The sequence below is a fragment of the Oncorhynchus kisutch genome, linkage group LG24, assembly GCF_002021735.2.
Source record: "Oncorhynchus kisutch isolate 150728-3 linkage group LG24, Okis_V2, whole genome shotgun sequence".
NCBI classification, from domain to species: Eukaryota; Metazoa; Chordata; class Actinopteri; order Salmoniformes; family Salmonidae; genus Oncorhynchus; species Oncorhynchus kisutch.
The window spans coordinates 34,983,607-35,006,106 of record NC_034197.2 but is presented as its reverse complement, the minus strand read 5'-3'; the positions used below and the strand labels follow the sequence as shown (position 1 = coordinate 35,006,106).

General features: G+C 41.6%; 1 protein-coding gene across 3 annotated transcripts in view; it reads left to right on the top strand.

Annotated features, from left to right (window-relative positions):
• The window catches only part of LOC109869322 (plexin A3), a 188,067-nt gene that overhangs the window by 44,952 nt on the left and 120,615 nt on the right, over positions 1–22,500 (top strand). For 2 of the 3 annotated variants that reach the window (XM_020459397.2, XM_031804073.1), the window contains exon 4: positions 20,061–20,201. In XM_020459397.2, coding sequence (XP_020314986.2) covers positions 20,061–20,201 — 141 coding nt within the window. Of the gene's footprint in view, positions 1–19,270; positions 19,530–20,060; positions 20,202–22,500 lie in introns of those variants that run through there. The other variant, XM_031804074.1, reaches the window with a different exon arrangement.

Below are 22,500 nucleotides of genomic sequence, written 5' to 3'. Positions count from 1 at the left end.
ATTCAACACTGTACTCTACTGTGTTGAAGCTCTGTATTCCTGACAGTCAGAGAGAGATTCAACACTGTACTCTACTGTGCTGAAGCCCTGTATTCCTGACAGTCAGAGAGAGATTCAACACTGTACTCTACTGTGTTGAAGCTCTGTATTCCTGACAGTCAGAGAGAGATTCAACACTGTACTCTACTGTGCCGAAGCCCTGTATTCCTGACAGTCAGAGAGAGATTCAACACTGTACTCTACTGTGTTGAAGCTCTGTATTCCTGACAGTCAGAGAGAGATTCAACACTGTACTCTACTGTGCCGAAGCCCTGTATTCCTGACAGTCAGAGAGAGATTCAACACTGTACTCTACTGTGTTGAAGCTCTGTATTCCTGACAGTCAGAGAGAGATTCAACACTGTACTCTACTGTGCCGAAGCCCTGTATTCCTGACAGTCAGAGAGAGATTCAACACTGTACTCTACTGTGCCGAAGCTCTGTATTCCTGACAGTCAGAGAGAGATTCAACACTGTACTCTACTGTGCCGAAGCCCTGTATTCCTGACAGTCAGAGAGAGATTCAACACTGTACTCTACTGTGCCGAAGCTCTGTATTCCTGACAGTCAGAGAGAGATTCAACACTGTACTCTACTGTGCCGAAGCCCTGTATTCCTGACAGTCAGAGAGAGATTCAACACTGTACTCTACTGTGCCGAAGCCCTGTATTCCTGACAGTCAGAGAGAGATTCAACACTGTACTCTACTGTGTTGAAGCTCTGTATTCCTGACAGTCAGAGAGAGATTCAACACTGTACTCTACTGTGCCGAAGCCCTGTATTCCTGACAGTCAGAGAGAGATTCAACACTGTACTCTACTGTGTTGAAGCTCTGTATTCCTGACAGTCAGAGAGAGATTCAACACTGTACTCTACTGTGCCGAAGCCCTGTATTCCTGACAGTCAGAGAGAGATTCAACACTGTACTCTACTGTGTTGAAGCTCTGTATTCCTGACAGTCAGAGAGAGATTCAACACTGTACTCTACTGTGCCGAAGCCCTGTATTCCTGACAGTCAGAGAGAGATTCAACACTGTACTCTACTGTGCCGAAGCTCTGTATTCCTGACAGTCAGAGAGAGATTCAACACTGTACTCTACTGTGCCGAAGCCCTGTATTCCTGACAGTCAGAGAGAGATTCAACACTGTACTCTACTGTGCCGAAGCTCTGTATTCCTGACAGTCAGAGAGAGATTCAACACTGTACTCTACTGTGCCGAAGCCCTGTATTCCTGACAGTCAGAGAGAGATTCAACACTGTACTCTACTGTGCCGAAGCCCTGTATTCCTGACAGTCAGAGAGAGATTCAACAACAGCACAGAAGTGTTTTAACTAGGAGAGTGCCTCACGCTAAACTCCATGAACTCTGTTTGTGTTTAAACATCGGGACATACAGTATCTGTTGTATACCCTTCCAGACAGTGTACACCTTTTCTACTCAAAATGACTGAAATTAATCTGACAGATTAGAACTGGCAGTTGGATGATTACAGCACAGCTTGTCAAGCAGATACTGTGTACACATCTGGGGATAAACCTTGTATAGCCCAGGGGTTAGGCCAGGGGTTAGGCCAGGGTTTAGGCCAGGGTTTAGGCCAGGGATTAGGCCAGGGATTAGGCCAGGGATTAGGCCAGGGTTTAGGCCAGGGATTAGGCCAGGGATTAGGCCAGGGGGGAAGACCAGTGTTTTTAGGCCAGGGATTAGGCCAGGGGGAAGACCAGTGTTTTTAGGCCAGGGTTTAGGCCAGGGTTTAGGCCAGGGATTAGGCCAGGGATTAGGCCAGGGTTTAGGCCAGGGATTAGGCCAGGGATTAGGCCAGGGATTAGGCCAGGGTGAAGACCAGTGTTTTTAGGCCAGAAGCTGTAATTTAAGGTTTGTTCATTGAAAAACATTACATGAATATTGACGTTTTGATTTTGTCTAAAGTAACGTTTAGCAAAATTTGGTAATTGAGAAAACACACTTTATTTAACCTCAATGTCTACTTGTTTTTACATTGCATTGTTGTTTTTAGCTGTATAGGTGATGTATGTGGGATGTTTTCAGTGAATTTTGAACACTTTCAGACAATGCGATTAAACAAGATAAAAAATATTTCTGCACTAAAATAACAGATGAACTCTGACAGCCCCAACAACAGATTAAACACATGTTGGGATCGGTGTAAAAAGTTTACAGTTCAATACAATACAATACAATCTATCCACAATGTATGTTCTTAACCCTAAATATACCAACAACTAAAAGCATTGTATTTGGGACAAATCATTCTCTAAACCTTAAAGCTTGTAATGAATAATGTGCCAATCGAGCAAGTTGAGGAGACTAAACTGCTTGATGTAACCCTAGATTGTAAACTGACATGGTTTAAACATTCCGATGCAATGGAAGCTGGTACGGGGAGAGGTGAAGAAGTGCTGCGCTGCTTTTTTGATATCACAATCAACTACAGGCCCTAGTTTTATCACACCTGGACTACTGCCCAGTTAAACGGTCAAGTGTCTCAAAGTAGAACATAGGGAAATTCCAGTTGGCCCAGAACAGAGCAGCACAGCTGGCCCTTAAATGTACACGGAAGGCTAATATCAATAACATGAATGTCAATCTCTCCTGGTTCAAAGTAGAGAGATTGACTGCATCACTACTTGTCTTTGTGAGAGGTATTGGCGTATTGAAAGCACCGAACTGTCTGTTCAAACAGCTAACAAGCAGCTCAGACATCCATACATACCCCACAAGACATGCCACCAGGGGTCTTTTCACAGTCCCCAAGTCCAAAAACAGACTCTGGGAAACACACAGTACTATATAGAGCCATGACTACATGGAACTCTCTCCCATATCAAGGAACTCAAACGAGCAGGAAAATCAGGGTAAAAAACAGCATACAACTACACCTCAGGGCACAATGCGGACTGAGAAGAGACACAGATACTCTACTGTGGTGTTGGGAATTTTATAGTAAGAGAGTAATAATGTATTCATGTATTTGATGATGTATTGTGTGTGATGTCATTGTTTTCACCCCGTTTGGAACCCAGGAAGAGTAGCTGCTTGCCAATAGGGATCCTAATAAATAGGAACATATACTACATACTAAACAGTTAGATAGCTCACAGGGATATTGGTATCCACAGTACTCCATCAATAATCGGTTTCTTCAATTCAATTCTTCTTATATTCCCCAAATGTTTTCTTTTGAACATACACTAAATACACTGTCATTTAATCTTTAAAAAACATAACAATTGTCTCTCTGCCCCATGGCAAAATGTGTAGAATTTCACGAAATTTGCTTTAAAACTGCAACATTTTCTCTCTGCCCTGGGGCAAAATGTGTAGAATTTCAAGAAATTTGCTTTAAAAATGCAACATTTTCTCTCTGCCCAGGGGCAAAATGTGTAGAATTTCAAGAAATTTGCTTTAAAACTGCAACATTTTCTCTCTGCCCTATGGCAAAATGTGTAGAATTTCAAGAAATTTGCTTTAAAACTGCAACATTTTCTCTCTGCCCTATGGCAAAATGTGTAGAATTTCAAGAAATTTGCTTTAAAACTGCAACATTTTCTCTCTGCCCTGGGGCAAAATGTGTAGAATTTCAAGAAATTTGCTTTAAAACTGCAACATTTTCTCTCTGCCCCATAGCAAAATGTGTAGAATTTCAAGAAATTTGCTTTAAAACTGCAACATTTTCTCTCTGCCCTGGGGCAAAATGTGTAGAATTTCAAGAAATTTGCTTTAAAACTGCAACATTTTCTCTCTGCCCTGGGGCAAAATGTGTAGAATTTCAAGAAATTTGCTTTAAAACTGCAACATTTTCTCTCTGCCCTGGGGCAAAATGTGTACAATTTCAAGAAATTTGCTTTAAAACTGCAACATTTTCTCTCTGCCCCATGGCAAAATGTGTAGAATTTCAGGAATTTGCTTTAAAACTGCAACATTTTCTCTCTGCCCGGGGGCAAAATGTGTAGAATTTCAAGAAATTTGCTTTAAAACTGCAACATTATCTCTCTGCCCAGGGGCAAAATGTGTAGAATTTCAAGAAATTTGCTTTAAAACTGCAACATTTTCTCTCTGCCCCATGGCAAAATGTGTAGAATACCCCGAAATTTGCTTTAAAACTGCAACATTTTCTCTCTGCCCTGGGGCAAAATGTGTAGAATTACAAGAAATTTGCTTTAAAACTGCAACATTTTCTCTCTGCCCCATGGCAAAATGTGTAGAATTTCAGGAATTTGCTTTAAAACTGCAACATTTTCTCTCTGCCCGGGGGCAAAATGTGTAGAATTTCAAGAAATTTGCTTTAAAACTGCAACATTATCTCTCTGCCCAGGGGCAAAATGTGTAGAATTGCAGAAAATGTTCTCTCTGATTCCATTGTGCTTTCCAGCCATGCACTGCAGAAGTCTTAGTAAAACTGCTTGTATACTCTTTGTATTGCACTCTTCTTTGGTTTCTACTGTGTTATTGACTTGTTAATTGTTTACTCCATGTGTAACTCTTTGTTGTCTGCTCACACTGCTATGCTTTATCTTGGCCAGGTCGCAGTTGCAAATGAGAACTTGTTCTCAACTAGCCTACCTGGTTAAATAAAGGTGTTCTCAACTAGCCTACCTGGTTAAATAAAGGTGAAATAAAAAAATAAATAAAAAATTAAGTAGAATAATGTGTTCTGAATAACGTGTCCCTGAGGAATTTGCTATCACAAAAGGGATCCCTGATGAATTTCCTATCACAAAAGGGATCCCTGATGAATTTCCTATCACAAAAGGGATCCCTGATGAATTTCCTATCACAAAAGGGATCCCTGATGAATTTCCTATCACAAAAGGGATCCCTGATGAATTTCCTATCACAAAAGGGATCCCTGCACATCATTTAAAAAAAAAATGTAAACCTCTAAATACAAGAACAATTCACCGACCTGCCCGAATATTAATAATGTTTCAAAAAGTACCCACATTCTTCACTGGAACAGGTAGTAGATTCATTCGGTGAAAGTCCTTGCAGATAATGTGTTTAAGTTAAGACCTCTGGCATTTCCTGCTTTTGTTGGTTCACACATAACGGATCATAAAAAGGGGTACTCACTCCATTTTAATCTCAATGTTTCTACACATAAATAGTCTCAATTGATTTCCCTATCCCTAGGACAGTCCTAACAGGCCCTGTGGACAGCCATTTGCTTTTAATACTTCACACTGTTCACGTTGTAGACAGTGGGAGAGCTGTCAAACATTGTTAAAGATTAAGTTCCCTAGACTGTGGGCCTGATAACATAAACACTGTCGCTCCACTCAAAACAGCCCTCAGCTCAGACAATGTGCCAGTTCCCTTTTAGGGGTGAATTCCTAACATGGGGATGAGCTAAACCAACAAGCAATTTCCTGCTTAATTAATTCCCAAATTAAGTGCAGTATCATGTTTAGCGTGTTTGTGGCTGGCCTGGAGGTGGAAAGTGGATTGGCTTATTGGAATTTTAGGAGTCTCGTTGGGGTCGTAGACAAAAGTTTAGCTCCTTTTTGCTGGAGCCTTGACAGAGACTCTCCTGATTGAGTGTGCGTGTGTGTGTTTGTGTTAGTGCGTGTATGTGCTTGTGTTTGTGTGTGTGTGTGTGTTTGTGTTTGTTTGTGAGTGTATGTGCTTGTGTGTGTGTGCGTTAATGTGCTTGTGTGTGTGTGCGTTAATGTGCTTGTGTGTGTGTGTGTGTGTGTGTTATATTCCTGCTGTGAGATGGCTGGGCAGTCCACTGTCAGTCCGTTGGCTCCAGCCCAGTACCTGAGGAGTGACTGCTGGCCGCTCGTTCCTCTGAGATCACCGGTGCCTGACCAGACTCTGCTTCCTGACAGCACTTCCTGAAAGGGAACATTCTTGGAACACTACTTCTTCGAGGCCTGAGTGGAATTCACAGCCCATCACTGACTGGTTCTCTGGTTCAAATACAGTTCTTATTTTAGAGCAAACAGGAAGCAAGATCTCACCACCACAGTTTTGATCCATCTGCAACCAAGTGACACGTTGGCTTCCTACAATAATAAAACAATGATAGGTTAAGTAGCAAGGATAGCAGCTAGAGACATGTTTTGGTGAGATCATGATTACTCAGTCTTTGCGTACTGATTGTAATTAAGGGATAGTGACTCAGCAATTTGACCGAAGTGCAACACTTGGACATGTACAGTGCATTCGGAAAGTTACAGACTTTTTCTAAAATGGATTACAATTTATTTTTTTCAAATCAATCTACACACAATACCCCATAATGACGAAGCAAAAACAGGTTTTTAGAAATTTCTTCAAATATATATATTTATATATAAATATAAATATATATATATTTAAAAAAATGTTTTTTAAAGAAGTTTACTTAAGTATTCAAAACCTTCACTCTGTATTTTGTTGAAGCACCTTTGGCAGTGATTACAGCCTCAAGTCTTCTTGGGTTTGACGCTACACGCTTGGCACACCTGTATTTGGGGAGTTTCTCACGTTCTTCTCTGCAGACGCTTTCAAGCTCTGCAAGGTTGAATGGGGAGCGTTGCTACACAGCTATTTTCAGGTCTCTCCAGAGATGTTCTATTGGGTTCAAGTCCGGGCTCTGGTTGGGCCACTCAAGGACGTTCAGAGACTTCTCCAGAAGCCACTCCTGCATTGTCTTGGCTGTGTGCTTAGGGTCTTTGTCCTGTTGGAAGGTGAACCATCGCCCCAGTCTGAGGTCCTGAGCGCTCTGGAGCAGGTTTTCATCAAGGACATCTCTGTACTTGGCTCCGTTCATCTTTCCCTCGATCCTGACTAGTCTCTTAGTCCCTGCTGCTGAAAAACATCCCCACAGCATGATGCTGCCACCACCATGCTTCACCGTAGGGATGGTGCCAGGTTTTCTCCAGACGTGACACTTGGCATTCAGGCCAAATTTTTCAATCTTGCTTTCATTAGACCAGAGAATCTTGTTTCTCATGGTCTGAGAGTCCTTTAGGTGCCTTTTGGCAAACTCCAAATGGGCTGAAGTGCCTTTTACTGAGGAGTGGCTTCCGTCTGGCCATTCTACCATAAAGGCCTGATTGATGGAGTGGTGCCGAAATGGTTGTCCTTCTAGAAGGTTCTCCCATCTCTGTCAGAGTGACCATTGGGTTCTTGCTCACCTCCCTGAACAAGGCCCTTTTACCCCAATTGCTCAGTTTCTTCCATGTAAGATTCATGGAGCCCACTGTGTTCTTGGGGACATTCAATGCTGCAGAAATTTTTTGGTCCCCTTCCAAAGATCTGTGCCTCGACACAATCCTGTACTGGAGCTCTATGGACAATTCCTTCGACGTCATGGCTTGGTTTTTGCTCTGACTTGTACTGTCAACTGTGGGACCTTATATAGACAGGTGTGTGCCTTTCCAAATCATGTCCAATCAATTGGATTTAGCACAGGTGGACTCCAATTAAGTTGTAGAAACATCTCAAGGAGGATCATTGGAAACAAGATGCACCTGAGCTCAATTTCGAGTGTCATAGCAAAGGGTCTGAATACTTATGTAAATAAGGTAGTTCTGTTTAAATCTGGTATTGTGTGTAGATTGATCAATAATTGTTTTTATTTAATACATTTCATAATAAGGCTGTAACGTTGTTACATTAACTGTGTTAACTGTGGAGAAAGAGAAGGGGTCTGAATACTTTCCCGAATGCACTGTGTCTCTGAGCAGCTCGAAACGGCTGTAGGGTCCTAAACGTATTGAACTTAGTAGGAAATCAGCTAAACGTATTGAACTTAGTAGGAAATCAGCTAAACATATTGAACTTAGTAGAAAATGCATTCATTTGCCCAAGTGAATCATAAGACATGAACAAAATGCATCATCGGTGATTGGTATTTTCATGCAACTTTCTGAAAGGCACAGGAAAGCAAGGAATTTGTTCTTAACTGACTAATTGAATACAATTAAATACAGTTAAATGAATAAAATAAAACCTTCTCAGTTAAATGTTAACTACAAAGTAGCCTATGCCTACCTGGCAGAATGATATCATGAATATTTGCATCAATCCAATGGCCATTTGACTTGCAAACTCTGCATGAGCGCTACAGCAACACTGCTTAACCAAACAATGGTCTCTTCCTGGCACCCTTGCGTCAATCTAACTAACATAATACAAAAAAATCCCCATTAAAATGTGTCAGTTAAGCTAGAGGTAGAATGTTGTTTGCATCTTAATCCACAGCATCAGCCTATGTCGGCGTTCCGCATCTGTGGTGAAAGGTGGCATAGCTAGAGTGGTGTTTGTCAGACCTTGAGACATCCCGTAAATTGGTTTTCTCATGATAACGTCTGTAGCATCCGAACGGGTTGGCCTACAATCTATTATGACCCCTCTATGGAAAGGGGAGACTCATGAACATAACCCAAAAATAAGGGGTTAAATATGTGTACAAAAACATTCTATATATATCCTGAGCTTTCTTATCTCTCCTAGATGTAGGACAGACACTTTAAAACCTTGTTTCTTATGATGTATTTTTGATTGTCTTTGTTCACTACGTTTCTATGGGCTATAGTAGTAAGGGCCAAATGCAAAATTGCATCAAATAATATTTATATTTTATATATATATATATATACCTAATGGGGTGCTAAAATTAAAAATCAAATAGTTAAATGATCCATGGTATGACCATCTTGAAACAATTCCATATGTTAGACTTATACCCCCCCCCCCCCCCCCCTTAAGAGGCTACACCTACACCTTATTTCCAGACCTCAAAAATAGTCTTCTGATGTGGTTTAAACATTGGTGTGGACTTAGGGAGAGAAAAAGGGATTTTGACATAGAACAACAAAAAAAACAGGGTAAAACTCAAACCTGGAAAAACAAAATGGAATTGGGGGAAAAATTACAGAATCGGGTAAAAAAAGAAGTGATTTTATCGGGCCCTACTAATAAACCAACCTGTGTTGCATCAGTGTTGTGTTTTTGCTGCAGGCCATGAATACTTCTCCGTAATTGCTCCTTTTGTGATGAGACCTGATGGATGCTGATAAGAACCATAGAGAAAGACTGTAGTTATGGTTGTTGGTAAGATAGATAAGAACCGTAGCCTGGTGAGAGCCTCTCTATGATGCTTGGCTGGTGGAGGACCTCTATGTGGGAGCACACAGATTCCACCCTCGCATCCTAGGGTCAGAGAGAGGACTTCTGGGATTCACAAGATGACAATACGCCAACCAAGAGCTGCTTGGCCACTGAAGCATGCCAGTATGGAACAGAGAGACACTACAACACGGTTGGTTGGAGATGAGGACCAAGATATTAAAGAGATACTTCAAAAGAGGCCTTGTTTCACCTAAGTGTATCTCTTGATGTCGTTAGAGAAGACGCTTGTGTAAGTAGTGTGAAGTTTCTGGGGACTGTGTCACGTAGAAGAAAATGTGTGTCACTCAGACATTTGTTTGACACCCTTCATAATTAGCTTTTTACTGTGAACATAGTTGTTATAACCAATATTTGCTGACTTTGTTCAAACAAGATTTAATGTCTACTGTACCGCAAGGCATGCACACTATTACACAACTTTCGGTAACAAATTGGGGTCAATATCATGTCTGTGTAGCTGATGTTCTATATGAGGCAGCAATTTGAGAATCCTGTTGGCCTCTACACACTGCCTACAATTAGTTTTAATGAAGACTAATTGAGAGAAAAAAAGACAAGACAATTAATTGTCTGTACAAAAATGTGCTGTGTGTCTAACCCTGTTCCTTCCTGTTACTTCCTCATTGTCATAAAACAGACATACCACAGATCCCTGTTGACAGGGGGTTCAGAGGTCAGGACATGTCAGGGCTCACAGAGACACAGCCACATTAAGGTGGAAGAAAGGAATGGGCCATTTGTTTTAAAACTTTGAGCTGGTCCTCAGGCTATGTGGCTGTGGAGCTGTGGAGTGGAGATGGGACACAGCAGGTGTTGAGTGTTGAGTGTGAGCGGAGATGGGGAGCCACCTCTGTTTTCTGGGTCTGTAGTGCTTTTAGCGTGATCTGACTAGCTGGCTGGGGGGGAAAGAGGATAAGGCTCCTAATTGAATCATCGGCCCTGCGTTCGGTTCCTGGGGTGCAGGGCTTTGTGTCCTCCCTTCTCTTAAGAGGATAAATGGGCAGATTGAGGATTTTGACCTCGTCTCACGGACCAAGAGCTTTCAGGTTTAATGTAAAATAGATTTCCCTCTTACACAAAAGGGTAGGCATTTTTTTTTGAAAATGAAACTAAGTGCAGTAGTGTATCCCAGGTTTATAATCTGATAAGGAAACAGTGTTTTTCACCCCCTCTGTTTTCAAATGTCTAGTAACAGCACATGAAGACATACATTCTGAACATGGAATAAATATTACTTCACCTAAACTGCTGCTTCTATGTTTTCTTCAACTGGAATATACTCAGTAGACTTGTATTCTTCAACTGGAATATACTCAGTAGACTTGTATTCTTCAACTGGAATATACTCAGTAGACTTGTATTCTTCAACTGGAATATACTCAGTAGACTTGTATTCTTCAACTGGAATATACTCAGTAGACTTGTATTCTTCAACTGGACTATACTCAGTAGACTTGTATTCTTCAACTGGAATATACTCAGTAGACTTGTATTATTCAACTGGAATATACTCAGTAGACTTGTATTCTTCAACTGGAATATACTCAGTAGACTTGTATTCTTCAACTGGAATATTTTCAGTAGACTTGTATTCTTCAACTGGAATATACTCAGTAGACTTGTATTCTTCAACTGGAATATACTCAGTAGACTTGTACAGTTGTGGCCAAAAGTTTTGAGAATGACACAAATATTAATTTTCACAAAGTCTGCTGCCTCAGTTTGTATGATGGCAATTTGCATATACTCCAGAATGCTATGAAGAGTGATCAAATGAATTGCAATTAATTGCAAAGTCCCTCTTTGCCATGCAAATGAACTGAATCCCCAAAACAACATTTCCACTGCATTTCAGCCCTGCCACAAAAGGACCAGCTGACATCATGTCAGTGATCCTCTCGTTAACACAGGTGTGAGTGTTGATGAGGACAAGGCTGGAGATCACTCTGTCATGTTGATTGAGTTTGAATAACAGCCTGGAAGCTTCAAAGGATGGTGGTGCTTGGAATCACTGTTCTTCCTCTGTCAACCATGGTTTCCTGCAAAGAAACACGTGCCGTCATCATTGCTTTGCAGAAAAGGGCTTCACAGGCAAGGATATTGCTGCCAGTAAGATTGCACCTAAATCAACCATCTATCGGATCATCAAGAACTTCAAGGAGAGCGGTTCAATTGTTGTGAAGAAGGCTTCAGGGTGCCCAAGAAAGTCCAGCAAGCGCCAGGACTGTCTCCTAAAGTTGATTCAGCTGCAGGATCTGGGCACCACCAGTACAGAGCTTGCTCAGGAATGGCAGCAGGCAGGTGTGAGTGCATCTGCACACACAGTGATTCGAAGACTTTTGGAGGATGGCCTGGTGTCAAGAAGGGCAGCAAAGAAGCCACTTCTCTCCAGGAAAAACATCAGGGACAGACTGATATTCTGCAAAAGGTACAGGGATTGGACTGCTGAGGACTGGGGTAAAGTCATTTTCTCTGATGAATCCCCTTTCCGAATTGTTTGGGGCAATTGTTTGGGACAAGGTGAGCGCTACCATCAGTCCTGTGTCATGCCAACAGTAAAGCATCCTGAGACCATTCATGTGTGGGGTTGCTTCTCAGCCAAGAGAGTGGGCTCACTCAATGGTACAAACACATCCTCCGAGAGCAACTTCTCCCAACCATCCAGGAACAGTTTGGTGACGAACAATGCCTTTTCCAGCGTGATGGAGCACCTTGCCATAAGGCAAAAGTGATAACTAAGTGGTTCAGGGAACAAAACATTGATATTTTGGGTCCATGGCCAGGAAACTCCCCAGACCTTTAATCCCATTGAGAACTTGTGGTCAATCCTCAAGAGGTGGGTTGACAAACAAAACCCCACAAATTCTGACAAACTCCAATCATTGATTATGCAAGAATGGGCTGCTACCAGTCAGGATGTGGCCCAGAAGTTAATTGACAGCATGACAGGGCGGGTTGCAGAGGTCTTGAAAAAGAAGGGTCAACACTGCAAATATTGACTCTTCGCACCAACTTCATGTAATTGTCAGAAAAAGCCTTTGACACTTATGAAATGCTTGTAATTATACTTCAGTATTCCATAGTAACATCTGACAAAAATATCTAAAGACACTGAAGCAGCAAACTTTGTGGAAATTCATATTTTGGCCACAACTGTATTCAAGTGATACTGTTACTTTTCATATCTGATTATTTTATTTTTTTTACAAAATCCTTTTCTTTGATGAAGTTTAACATAAAATACAATACATGGCAAACTAAAAAGGAAAAGGTAATAGCATTCGTCTCTCATTCCTTCCTCATGTGTCATTGTTACATTCCATATTGTACTGGAGCTCCAACCTGACAGTTATTGCTAAATACTCTCCAGGACCTCAGTCAGATTCCCTTTAGACACTTAAAAGCGTCGGCACTCTCTCCAGCGAGGGAAACTGACCTCTGCCAAGGGATCGAGACATCTGTCATTCCTATCCCCAGTCAGTCACACCTTTAGCGGCAGGAACGGACACATGTGGCCCAGGTCCCCAGCTTTTATTGAGCGCTTTGGAGAAAAGGTTAGATATTTATGATCAGTAGTATCAGTATCATAGGGCTCGTCCAAAGGGCTCGTAGGGCTCTTCCAAAGACAATGCTTTTAATGTCTGTTTTACATTTATTACATAATGTTGAGGCTGCTGGGAGTTTTTTTTATTTTTTTGGCGAAGTTGACCTGGGTGTAAGACAAGCTATATGCAACTTTGAACAGAAACCAGAGGATTGAATAAACAGTACCAGTCCAAAGTATGGACACAGCTGCTCATTAAAGGGTTTTTTCTTAATTTTTACTATTTTCTACATTGTAGAATAATAGTGAAGACATCAAAACGATGAAATAACACATATGGAATCATGTAGTAACCAAAAAAGTGTTAAACAAATCAAAATATATTTTATATTTGAGATTCTTCAAAGTAGTCACCTTGATAACAGCTTTGCAAAGCATTCTCTTAACCAGCTTCATGAAGTAGTCACCTGGAATACATTTCATTGAACAGATGTGCCTTGTTAAAAGATAATTTGTGGAATTTCTTTCCTTCTAAATGTGTTTGAGACAATCAGTTGTGTTGTGACAAGGTAGGGTAGTGTACAGAAGAGAGGGGAAGTAGTGTATCCCAAGAGCATTCTCTGATCCTCCAGAATGTTCATTAGCTATAGTCACATTGTGGCAGCAGGAATGATTTTGTCAGTATTTAGGGGGCATAGACCATGGTTATTGTGTTCAACTCTTTTATTATCTACACTCAGCGGACAGTTTTTTCGGTACACCACCCCGCTCACGAAAATGGATCGCCCCTACAGGCAGTGACTCACAGTGGCCTGCTATATAAAGCAGGCAGACAGGCACTGAGGCATTCAGTTACTGTTTGATTAAACCTGAAAATGGGCAAAACTAGTGACCTAAGCGACTTTGAGCGTGGTATTATCATCGTTGCCAGGCACGCCGGATCCAGTATCTCAGAAACGGCTGGCCTCCTGGGCTTCTCACGCACAACAGTGTCTAGGGTTTACAGAGAATGCTGTGACAAACAAAAAACATCCAGTCAGCGGGTCCTGTGGGTGTTGATAAAAGAGGTCCAAGGTGAATGGAAAGAATCGTGCAAGCTAACAGGCGGGCCACAAACAGACAAATAATTGCGCAGTACAACAGTGGTGTGCAGAACGACAACTCGGAACGCACAACTCATCAATCCTTGTCAAGGATAGGCTATTGCAGCAGACTACCCCCCCGGGTTCCACTCCTATCAACTATAAACAAGAATAAGTGGCTTCTGTGGGTACGCAATCACTAACACTGGACAATTGAGGAGTTGAAAAACACTGCCTCGTCTGCTGAATTCCAGTTTTGTCAAACTGACGACAGAGTCAGGATTTGGCATAAGCAGCGTGAGTCCATGGCCCCATCCTGCCTGGTGTCAACAGTACAGGCTGTTGGCAGTGGTGTACTGATGTGGGGAATATTTTCCTGGTCCCTTGATACAAATTGAGCAACAAACATTTCCAATGCTTTGTAGAATCCAGGCTGTTCTGTGTCCCTAATAATTTAAACCTTTATTTACCTTGGCAAGTCAGTTTAGCACAAATTCTTATTTACAATGACAGCCTACCCCCGGCCAAACCCTACCCTGGACGACGCTGGGCCAATTGTGCGCCACCTTATGGGGCTCCCAATCACGGCCTGTTGTGATACAGCCAGGAATCGAACCAGGGACTGTAATGACGCCTCTAGCACTGAGATGCAGTGCCTTAGACCGTCCCAGTAATATACCCACCCTTTGCAACCCAAGGTAAAACAGACAATATAGATAGTTGGAACAGTTCAGTACTGCTGCTTGCTGTCTGCGGTAACAATTCTATATAGAGGGCAACTAAATGAAGAATTACATTGAGTTGATCTAATAGAAAACACTTTCTGCATTCCCTTTGTGGAAAAACACTGTAGTATGTTCCAGTCTCCCTTCACTCAATAAAAACAATCCTACCAAAGGATTATTATCAAGACATTTCTTAATATGACCACATTTAGAGTTCCTGCCATTTGTCACAGGCACAAATGTGACTGATATTTAGGTAAGGATTTGACAAAGGGACTGTAAAGCACGTTAACCATTTCAGTGTTTGCAGTAAATGTCTTCCTGTCGATGGAAGGGAGAGGTATTGTACCTTCCCTCTTAAGTCATTTCTATTTTCATTTTCCAATGAAGGACTAAGATGGTGTAATTTCTCTCATTCTTCATCCTCCCTCTTTCTCTTCACCCTGATGAATGGCGTCCTCCTTCCTCCTAAAGGCAGACAAGACACCCTGTTGTGATAGGCAGTTAAGTCAACAACCCCTGGCCTGACCTCTGATTCATAGTGCTCCTTACACTATCCAGTTCCACCTTTATTAATTCACATGTTTGTTGCCCTTTTTCAAATGTCATCACTTTCCCACATTTAGCTTGTATGTCTGCGCCCTGGGCCAGCGGCCTGTGTATTCTCACAGCCCTGGAACACAGACAGATGCATCAGGCCCATAGGGGGCACGTGCCCTCTCAGAATGTTCAACTTTTTGTTAATGTTGTTTCTCTAATACCACTAGCCACTTAGAAATTTTAGGAAGTTGGCTTAAGCTAGCCCATATACAGTGGGGCAAAAAAGTATTTAGTCAGCCACCAATTGTGCAAGTTCTCCCACTTAAAAAGATGAGAGAGTCCTGTAATTTTCATCATAGGTACACTTCAACTATGACAGACAAAATGAGGGGGAAAAATCCAGAAAATCACATTGTAGGATTTTTTATGAATTTATTTGCAAATTATGGTGGAAAATAAGTATTTGGTCACCTACAAACAAGCAAGATTTCTGGCTCTCACAGACCTGTAACTTCTTCTTTAAGAGGCTCCTCTGTCCTCCATTCGTTACCTGTATTAATGGCACCTGTTTGAACTTGTTATCAGTATAAAAGACACATATCCACAACCTCAAACAGTCACACTCCAAACTCCACTATGGCCAAGACCAAAGAGCTGTCAAAGGACACCAGAAACAAAATTCCTTTCAATCTTTTGAGCAGAGATGCAGAGAGGCATATTTAGTTTATTTTTAAAAATGACAACCAGTCAGTAGGATACAAGTAGCTCAAAAGGTATACTTAGATATGCAGAAAAATAAACATGTTTTTTACGTAGAATTAAGCATAATGATTATTGCTCGCGCTTGCATGAAAAAGCTGTTTCAGGTGTTTGAAAATTGCTAAATTATCCAACTTCCACCCACCAGCCATCCTCAGATACAGTACTTTGTGCTCCCTTAGATTTTTGTGGTGCATGCCGCCCCTGGACAGAGATCAGAACTCTCACAACGCCCTGATCTCTCTAAAGTGTTTCTATTCTGGTGCATGGAGCACCATATACGCAGCTACACTGATTTACTCTTACCCCTGTCACTCCATCTGGAGGATATGGAGACATTTAAATTAAAGGCTTAGGGGATAAATTCATGTTTTTTTATATATCTCAAATGTAATCAAAAATGAAGATTATCTCTTTCATTAAGTACAATTTTACAGAACATTCAGTGTTGTTACGGAAATAATCAATTGATTTTCATATTTGCAGAAAACATGCAAGAATGTCTATATACTATACAGTATCTCTCACCATATTCATGATACAGTGCAAAAATCTAAGCAAACTGAAATAAGAGAAAGACAGAATACAGATTCACAGAGAGAATAGAAATCAGCCTAACTAAACATGATTGGCCCTTAGAAAGAAGTCCTGATGAGCGATCCAAATCCATAGCAGACGAGCAACCGAACAAGCAGACCTATACCTCCTCTTTATTCCCTGTTACCATGACATCATTGTTTCCCTGGCACCATGACATCATTCTTTCCCTGTTACCATGACATCATTGTTTCCCTGTTACCATGACATCATTGTTTCCCTGGCACAATGTCATCATTGTTTCCCTGTTACCATGACATCATTGTTTCCCTGCCACCATGACATCATTGTTTCCCTGCCACCATGACATCATTGTTTCCCTGCCACCATGACATCATTGTTTCCCTGCCACCATGACATCATTGTTTCCCTGCCACCATGACATCATTGTTTCCTTGCCACCATGACATCATTGTTTCCCTGCCACCATGACATCATTGTTTCCCTGTTACCATGACTTCATTGTTTCCCTGGCACCATGACATCATTGTTTCCTTGCCACCATGACATCATTGTTTCCCTGCCACCATGACATATTTTTTTCCCTGCCACCATGACATCATTGTTTCTCTGCCACCATGACATCATTGTTTCTCTGCCATCATGACATCATGGTTTCCTTGCCACCATGACATCATTGTTTCCCTGCCACCATGACATATTTTTTCCCCTGCCACCATGACATCATTGTTTCCCTGCCACCATGACATCATTGTTTCCCTGCCTCCATGACATCATTGTTTCCCTGCCACCATGACATCATTGTTTCCGTGCCACCATGACATCATTATTTCCCTGCCACCATGACATATTTTTTCCCTGCCACCATGACATCATTGTTTCCCTGCCACCATGACATCATTGTTTCCCTGCCACCATGACATCATTGTTTCCCTGCCTCCATGACATCATTGTTTCCCTGCCACCATGACATCATTGTTTCCCTGCCACCATGACATCATTGTTTCCCTGCCACCATGACATCATTGTTTCCCTGCCACCATGACATCATTATTTCCCTGCCACCATGACATATTTTTTCCCTGCCACCATGACATCATTGTTTCCCTGCCACCATGACATCATTGTTTCCCTGCCACCATGACATCATTGTTTCCCTGCCTCCATGACATCATTGTTTCCCTGCCACCATGACATCATTGTTTCCCTGCCACCATGACATCATTGTTTCCCTGCCACCATGACATCATTGTTTCCCTGCCACCATGACATCATTGTTTCCCTGCCACCATGACATATTTTTCCCCTGCCACCATGACATCATTGTTTCCCTGCCACCATGACATCATTGTTTCCTTGCCACCATGACATCATTGTTTCCCTGCCTCCATGACATCATTGTTTCCCTGCCTCCATGACATCATTTGAATCACAGGGAGACAGGAGAAAGTGTAATATTTATCTAAATTCCAATTACCTTCATCTGAGCTGTTTGATGTTGTCAAGAGGTCAGCACTCAGCAAGGACTCTGCATTTCAAACACTCCAACTAGACCGAGGAGGACATTAGCCTCCCAGAGACTCAGCTGTAGTTGCAATATGCCATCCTTCATTATGTCCTGTTCTCTGGAGGCTTGTGTAGGGTAGTTTCAGTGTACTGACTGCAGACAACTAGACCCACACTGTGTACTTTAGCTGTGTTATCTTCATGAAGCATTGCTGCAGGACAGCCAGTGTAATTCTGAAATGGCTTGGGGACTGGTCACAAATAAGAAGAAAAGTAATTAGGAATTTGGCAGATTTAATCAAATTGTTTTTCCATTAAAACAATACAGTGCTTTAATTTAGTCCAATGAACCTTGATTTATGACATCAGTGGTATTGTTCTGATTTAGCATGTCATAATCCCACAGGGCTAGCTAACTGTACTGTACCATCAGGCCTGATAAACTGTATGCCAAATGGTTTTACAGCATCAACCAGGGCAAAGACTTCACTCTGCTGTGTTTACATATTCCCAGGTCTTTAAACAGGCACAATAAACGGTCAACTGTTAGAAAGGGGCTTACTATGTACCTGGCAGGTCCTGCATGGTGTGCAGGTTGGCAGGTTCTTTACCTTTACCTGCTTCAATGGCAGCAGTTTGCTAACTGTGAACTGGCTTTTTTTCTGTTGTTCTTTGCTAGTTGTTTTGTAATGCTGCAGTGTTTCAGTTATGTTATTGTAGCCTAGTTTCAGTTACATTTCCTTGTCTTTACGCTATTCTGGAATTGGCACGAAAATACAGTTGGATGTAGTTTTTCTCCATAATTCCAACCCACTACATTGAGAGGATGAGTCCATGAAATGGGATTCTGAAACTATTGATCACGACATCAACGACTTATGAGTAAGATTTTCTCCAGCGAATCAGAGCATTTTGCATCATAGCAATGAATGCCTGGATAGACTTGCGTAACAGCCATGGAAAGTGGTTTAACATCTCTTATTTGATCATGTGTCAGAGGTATAAGCCCCAGGATCCATTTCACAAATTATCAGATGCCCTAGATAGAAAAAAGAGAAGAACTTGCTGGAGGAAAATGCTAATTGTGTCTGTTGTGGTAAACGCAGGCATTTGGAAGTTGTGAAAATGAGGAACGTAACAGCATATAGCCGGGTGTGAGATGACTGCAGCTGGTATCACTTGAACTGACAAAGCGCAGACAATGACCATCATATTTTCCTCCCTGCTGTTTCACTGCTGTGGGGGATATGGTCTCCGTCTTGGCCAGCAACTCGTGACACCCAATATGGCAGCGTTCAACTAATGGATGCCACCTTGTCAACACTAATTACGAAGACTGCAGCAACGAGGAGGCAGCTAATTAACAGACTAACGATGTTTGTCACTTCAGGCTGACCTAGATATTTAGGAGAAAGCCAAGCTTGTCACCCTCACATTTTCTCCACTTTATCTTTCCACAAATGTCTACATTTCTATTCCATGTTTTTTCAAAATGGATTCCTCTATATTTCAGCATTCATTTGGTTTATTTACTGGTCCCTTCCTGCCTCTGCCATATTTCCCTCAAAATTGATTAGGACAGAAAAGCAAGGTGTCATTTTTTCCCCCTCTGAAATGAAGAATGTGAAAACAGGTGAGCTTTGCAGCAGCCATAACTGCAGTTGTCAGAGCTCAGAGTATTTATTCCCAATCACATCAAAGATGATGTGAATTTGACATTTTTAGAACTCCTTTCCCCGCTCAATGTTCTAATTATCAGTGTAAGGAAACAGAGAAGGTGGTAATGATGAAACAGCGGGGGTTGTGTGTGTGTGTGTGTGTGTAACTGTGTATAGTAAGCATAATACATTTTTTACTGATCTTACATATTGAGACAATTCCTCCTCACCAGCCCCCCCCTCCCCATACATATTCAGTATCCCTCAGAATTTATTTTCTAGGTCAGTGAAAGAGCTGAGGATTTGTGGGAGGTTTGGGGAATGTTGTTTGTGTCTGATTCAAAGCCAAATTAAAATAATGTTTCTGTTTTCAAACTTTGAAAATGTTCCCTACGTATAGTTTGGTTCACAAAAAATATTACATTGTCGTGACTTCAAATAATAATCTGAAAAAAGTATGAAATTATTTAGCAATTTGTTTAAACATCTGTCTCATTTTCCCTCAGATCCGAGTAGATGGCATACCTCCCCCGTCCCAGAGTGCTTTGCTGTATGAGACTGTTACAGTGGATGAAGGGAAACCTATTCTGCGTGACATGGTCTTCAGCCCTGACTACCAACACATCTACATGCTAAGTGACAAACAGGTGAGACACACACACACACCAGATAGAATAAAGCACTGACCACCAAAGCCGATCCATAGGTTTATTTCAGGATGTGAGAATGGAACATTATGAACTTTTCCATTGTGGAATGTTCCAGAATTAACCACCACTGAGTTTAATACAGTGTTGTCCTACTTTCCGAGATTCTCAAACCTTTATGTAACGATAATATAAGTTGAATGTGTACACAGACTATCTCTAACTGATTTACTTCTCCAGATATCTGCTTTTGTTTCACAGTCCCATTCATAATGTGTATGAAAACATTTGTTCTGCGCTATGAAGACCTAAAATTCTAAAAGATACGTTTGTCAAAAGGAATTGAATTAGACCCAGGCACTGTCAACAGTCTGCTTTGTTTTAAAACCCAACCGGAATTTCAGGTATGTTGTTTTAACATCTGCACGACTGGAAGACAGAATATGAAACACCAGTTCAATGTCTTTGAATTCTGCCTCAGCTGGTTCACTATTAGGAAACTTTAAGGACGTGTCTCCATGGAGAGGCTTGCAGAATAGCTCTATTCTAAGAGGTCTTATTGTACAGAGGATAGGAAGGTTAACACACCAAGTTCCTCTGCAGTTGACGAGAATAAATCCTCCTACATACAGTACATACAGCTGCACGCATTAATCATGCCGGTTTCCTGCATAATACATCTATCAGCTTATTCGTTTTCTTCATAATCGAGCAATTTATTGAAAGGAAGGATGAATTGCTGTCGTTGTGCAATTATCACAAAGATTTGATATTTTACCGTCAGAATGCATGTCTCAGGAATAACGAAGTAAAGAGAGACAGTCCTCCAATGAGAAGACTTGTCTTTCTGATTTAGAAAGGGTCTGTGTAGTCCAAAGGAAGAGATATGATTTTGGTGCATTGTTATTTAAATATATGTATATATATGTATATATACAAATATATATATTAAGTAGATATATATGAATACATATATAAACTCAGCAAAAAAAGAAACATCCTCTCACTGTCAACTGCGTTTGATATCAACAAACTTAACATGTGTAAATATTTGTATGACACTTAACAAGATTCAACAACTGAGACATAAACTGAACAAGTTCCACAGACACGTGACTAACAGAAATGGAATAATGTGTCCCTGAACGAAGGAGGGGTCAAAATCAAAAGTAACAGTCATTATCTGGTGTGGCCACCAGCTGCATTAAGTACTGCAGTGCATCTCCTCCTCATGGACTGCACCAGATTTGCCAGTTCTTTGCTGTAAGATGTTACCCCACTCTTCCACAAAGGCACCAGATATTTCTGGGGGGAATGGCCCTATCCTATCCCTCACCCCCCGATCCAACATGTCCCAGACGTGCTCAATGGGATTGAGATCCGGGCTCTTTGCTGGCCATGGCAGAACACTGGCATTCCTGTCATGCAGGAAATCACGCACAGAACGAGCAGTATGATCGGTGGCATTGTCATGCTGGAGGGTCATGTCAGGATGAGCCTGCAGGAAGAGTACCACATGAGTGAGGAGGATGTCTTCCCTGAAACTCACAGCGTTGAGATTGCCTGCAATGACTCAGGACAATTGAGTCTGCAAAATTGTTGACTTGCATAAAGCTGGAAAGGGTTACAAAAGTATCTCTAAAAGCCTTGGTGTTCATCAGTCCATGGTAAGACAAATTGTCTATAAATGGAGAAAGTTCAGCACTGTTGCTATTCTCCCTAGGAGTGGCCATCCTGCAAAGATGACTGTAAGAGCACAGTGCATAATGCTCAATGAAGTTAAGAAGAATCCTAGAGTGTCAGCTAAAGACTTACAGAAATCTCTGGAACATGCTACCATCTCTGTTGATGAGTCTACGATACTTTAAAACACTAAACAAGAATGGTGTTCATGGGAGGACACCGAGAAAGAAGCCACTGCTGTTCCACAGCATTACTGGCCAAATATTCTGTGGACAGATGAAACTATAGTTGAGTTGTTTGGAAGGAACACACAACACTGTGTGGAGAAAAAGAGGCACAGCACACCAACATCAAATCCTCATCCCAACTGTAAAGTCTGGTGGAGAGAGCATCATGGTTTGGGGCTGCCTCAGGGCCTGGATAGCTTGCTATCAGTGATGGAAAAATGAATTCCCAAGTCTATCAATACATTTTACAGGAGGATGTGAGGCTATCTGTCCGCCATTTGAAGCTAAACAGAAGTTGGGTGATGCAAAGGATAACGACCCAAAACACAGAAGAAAATCAACAAAAGAATGGCTTCAACAGAAGAAATACACCATCTGGAGTGGCCCAG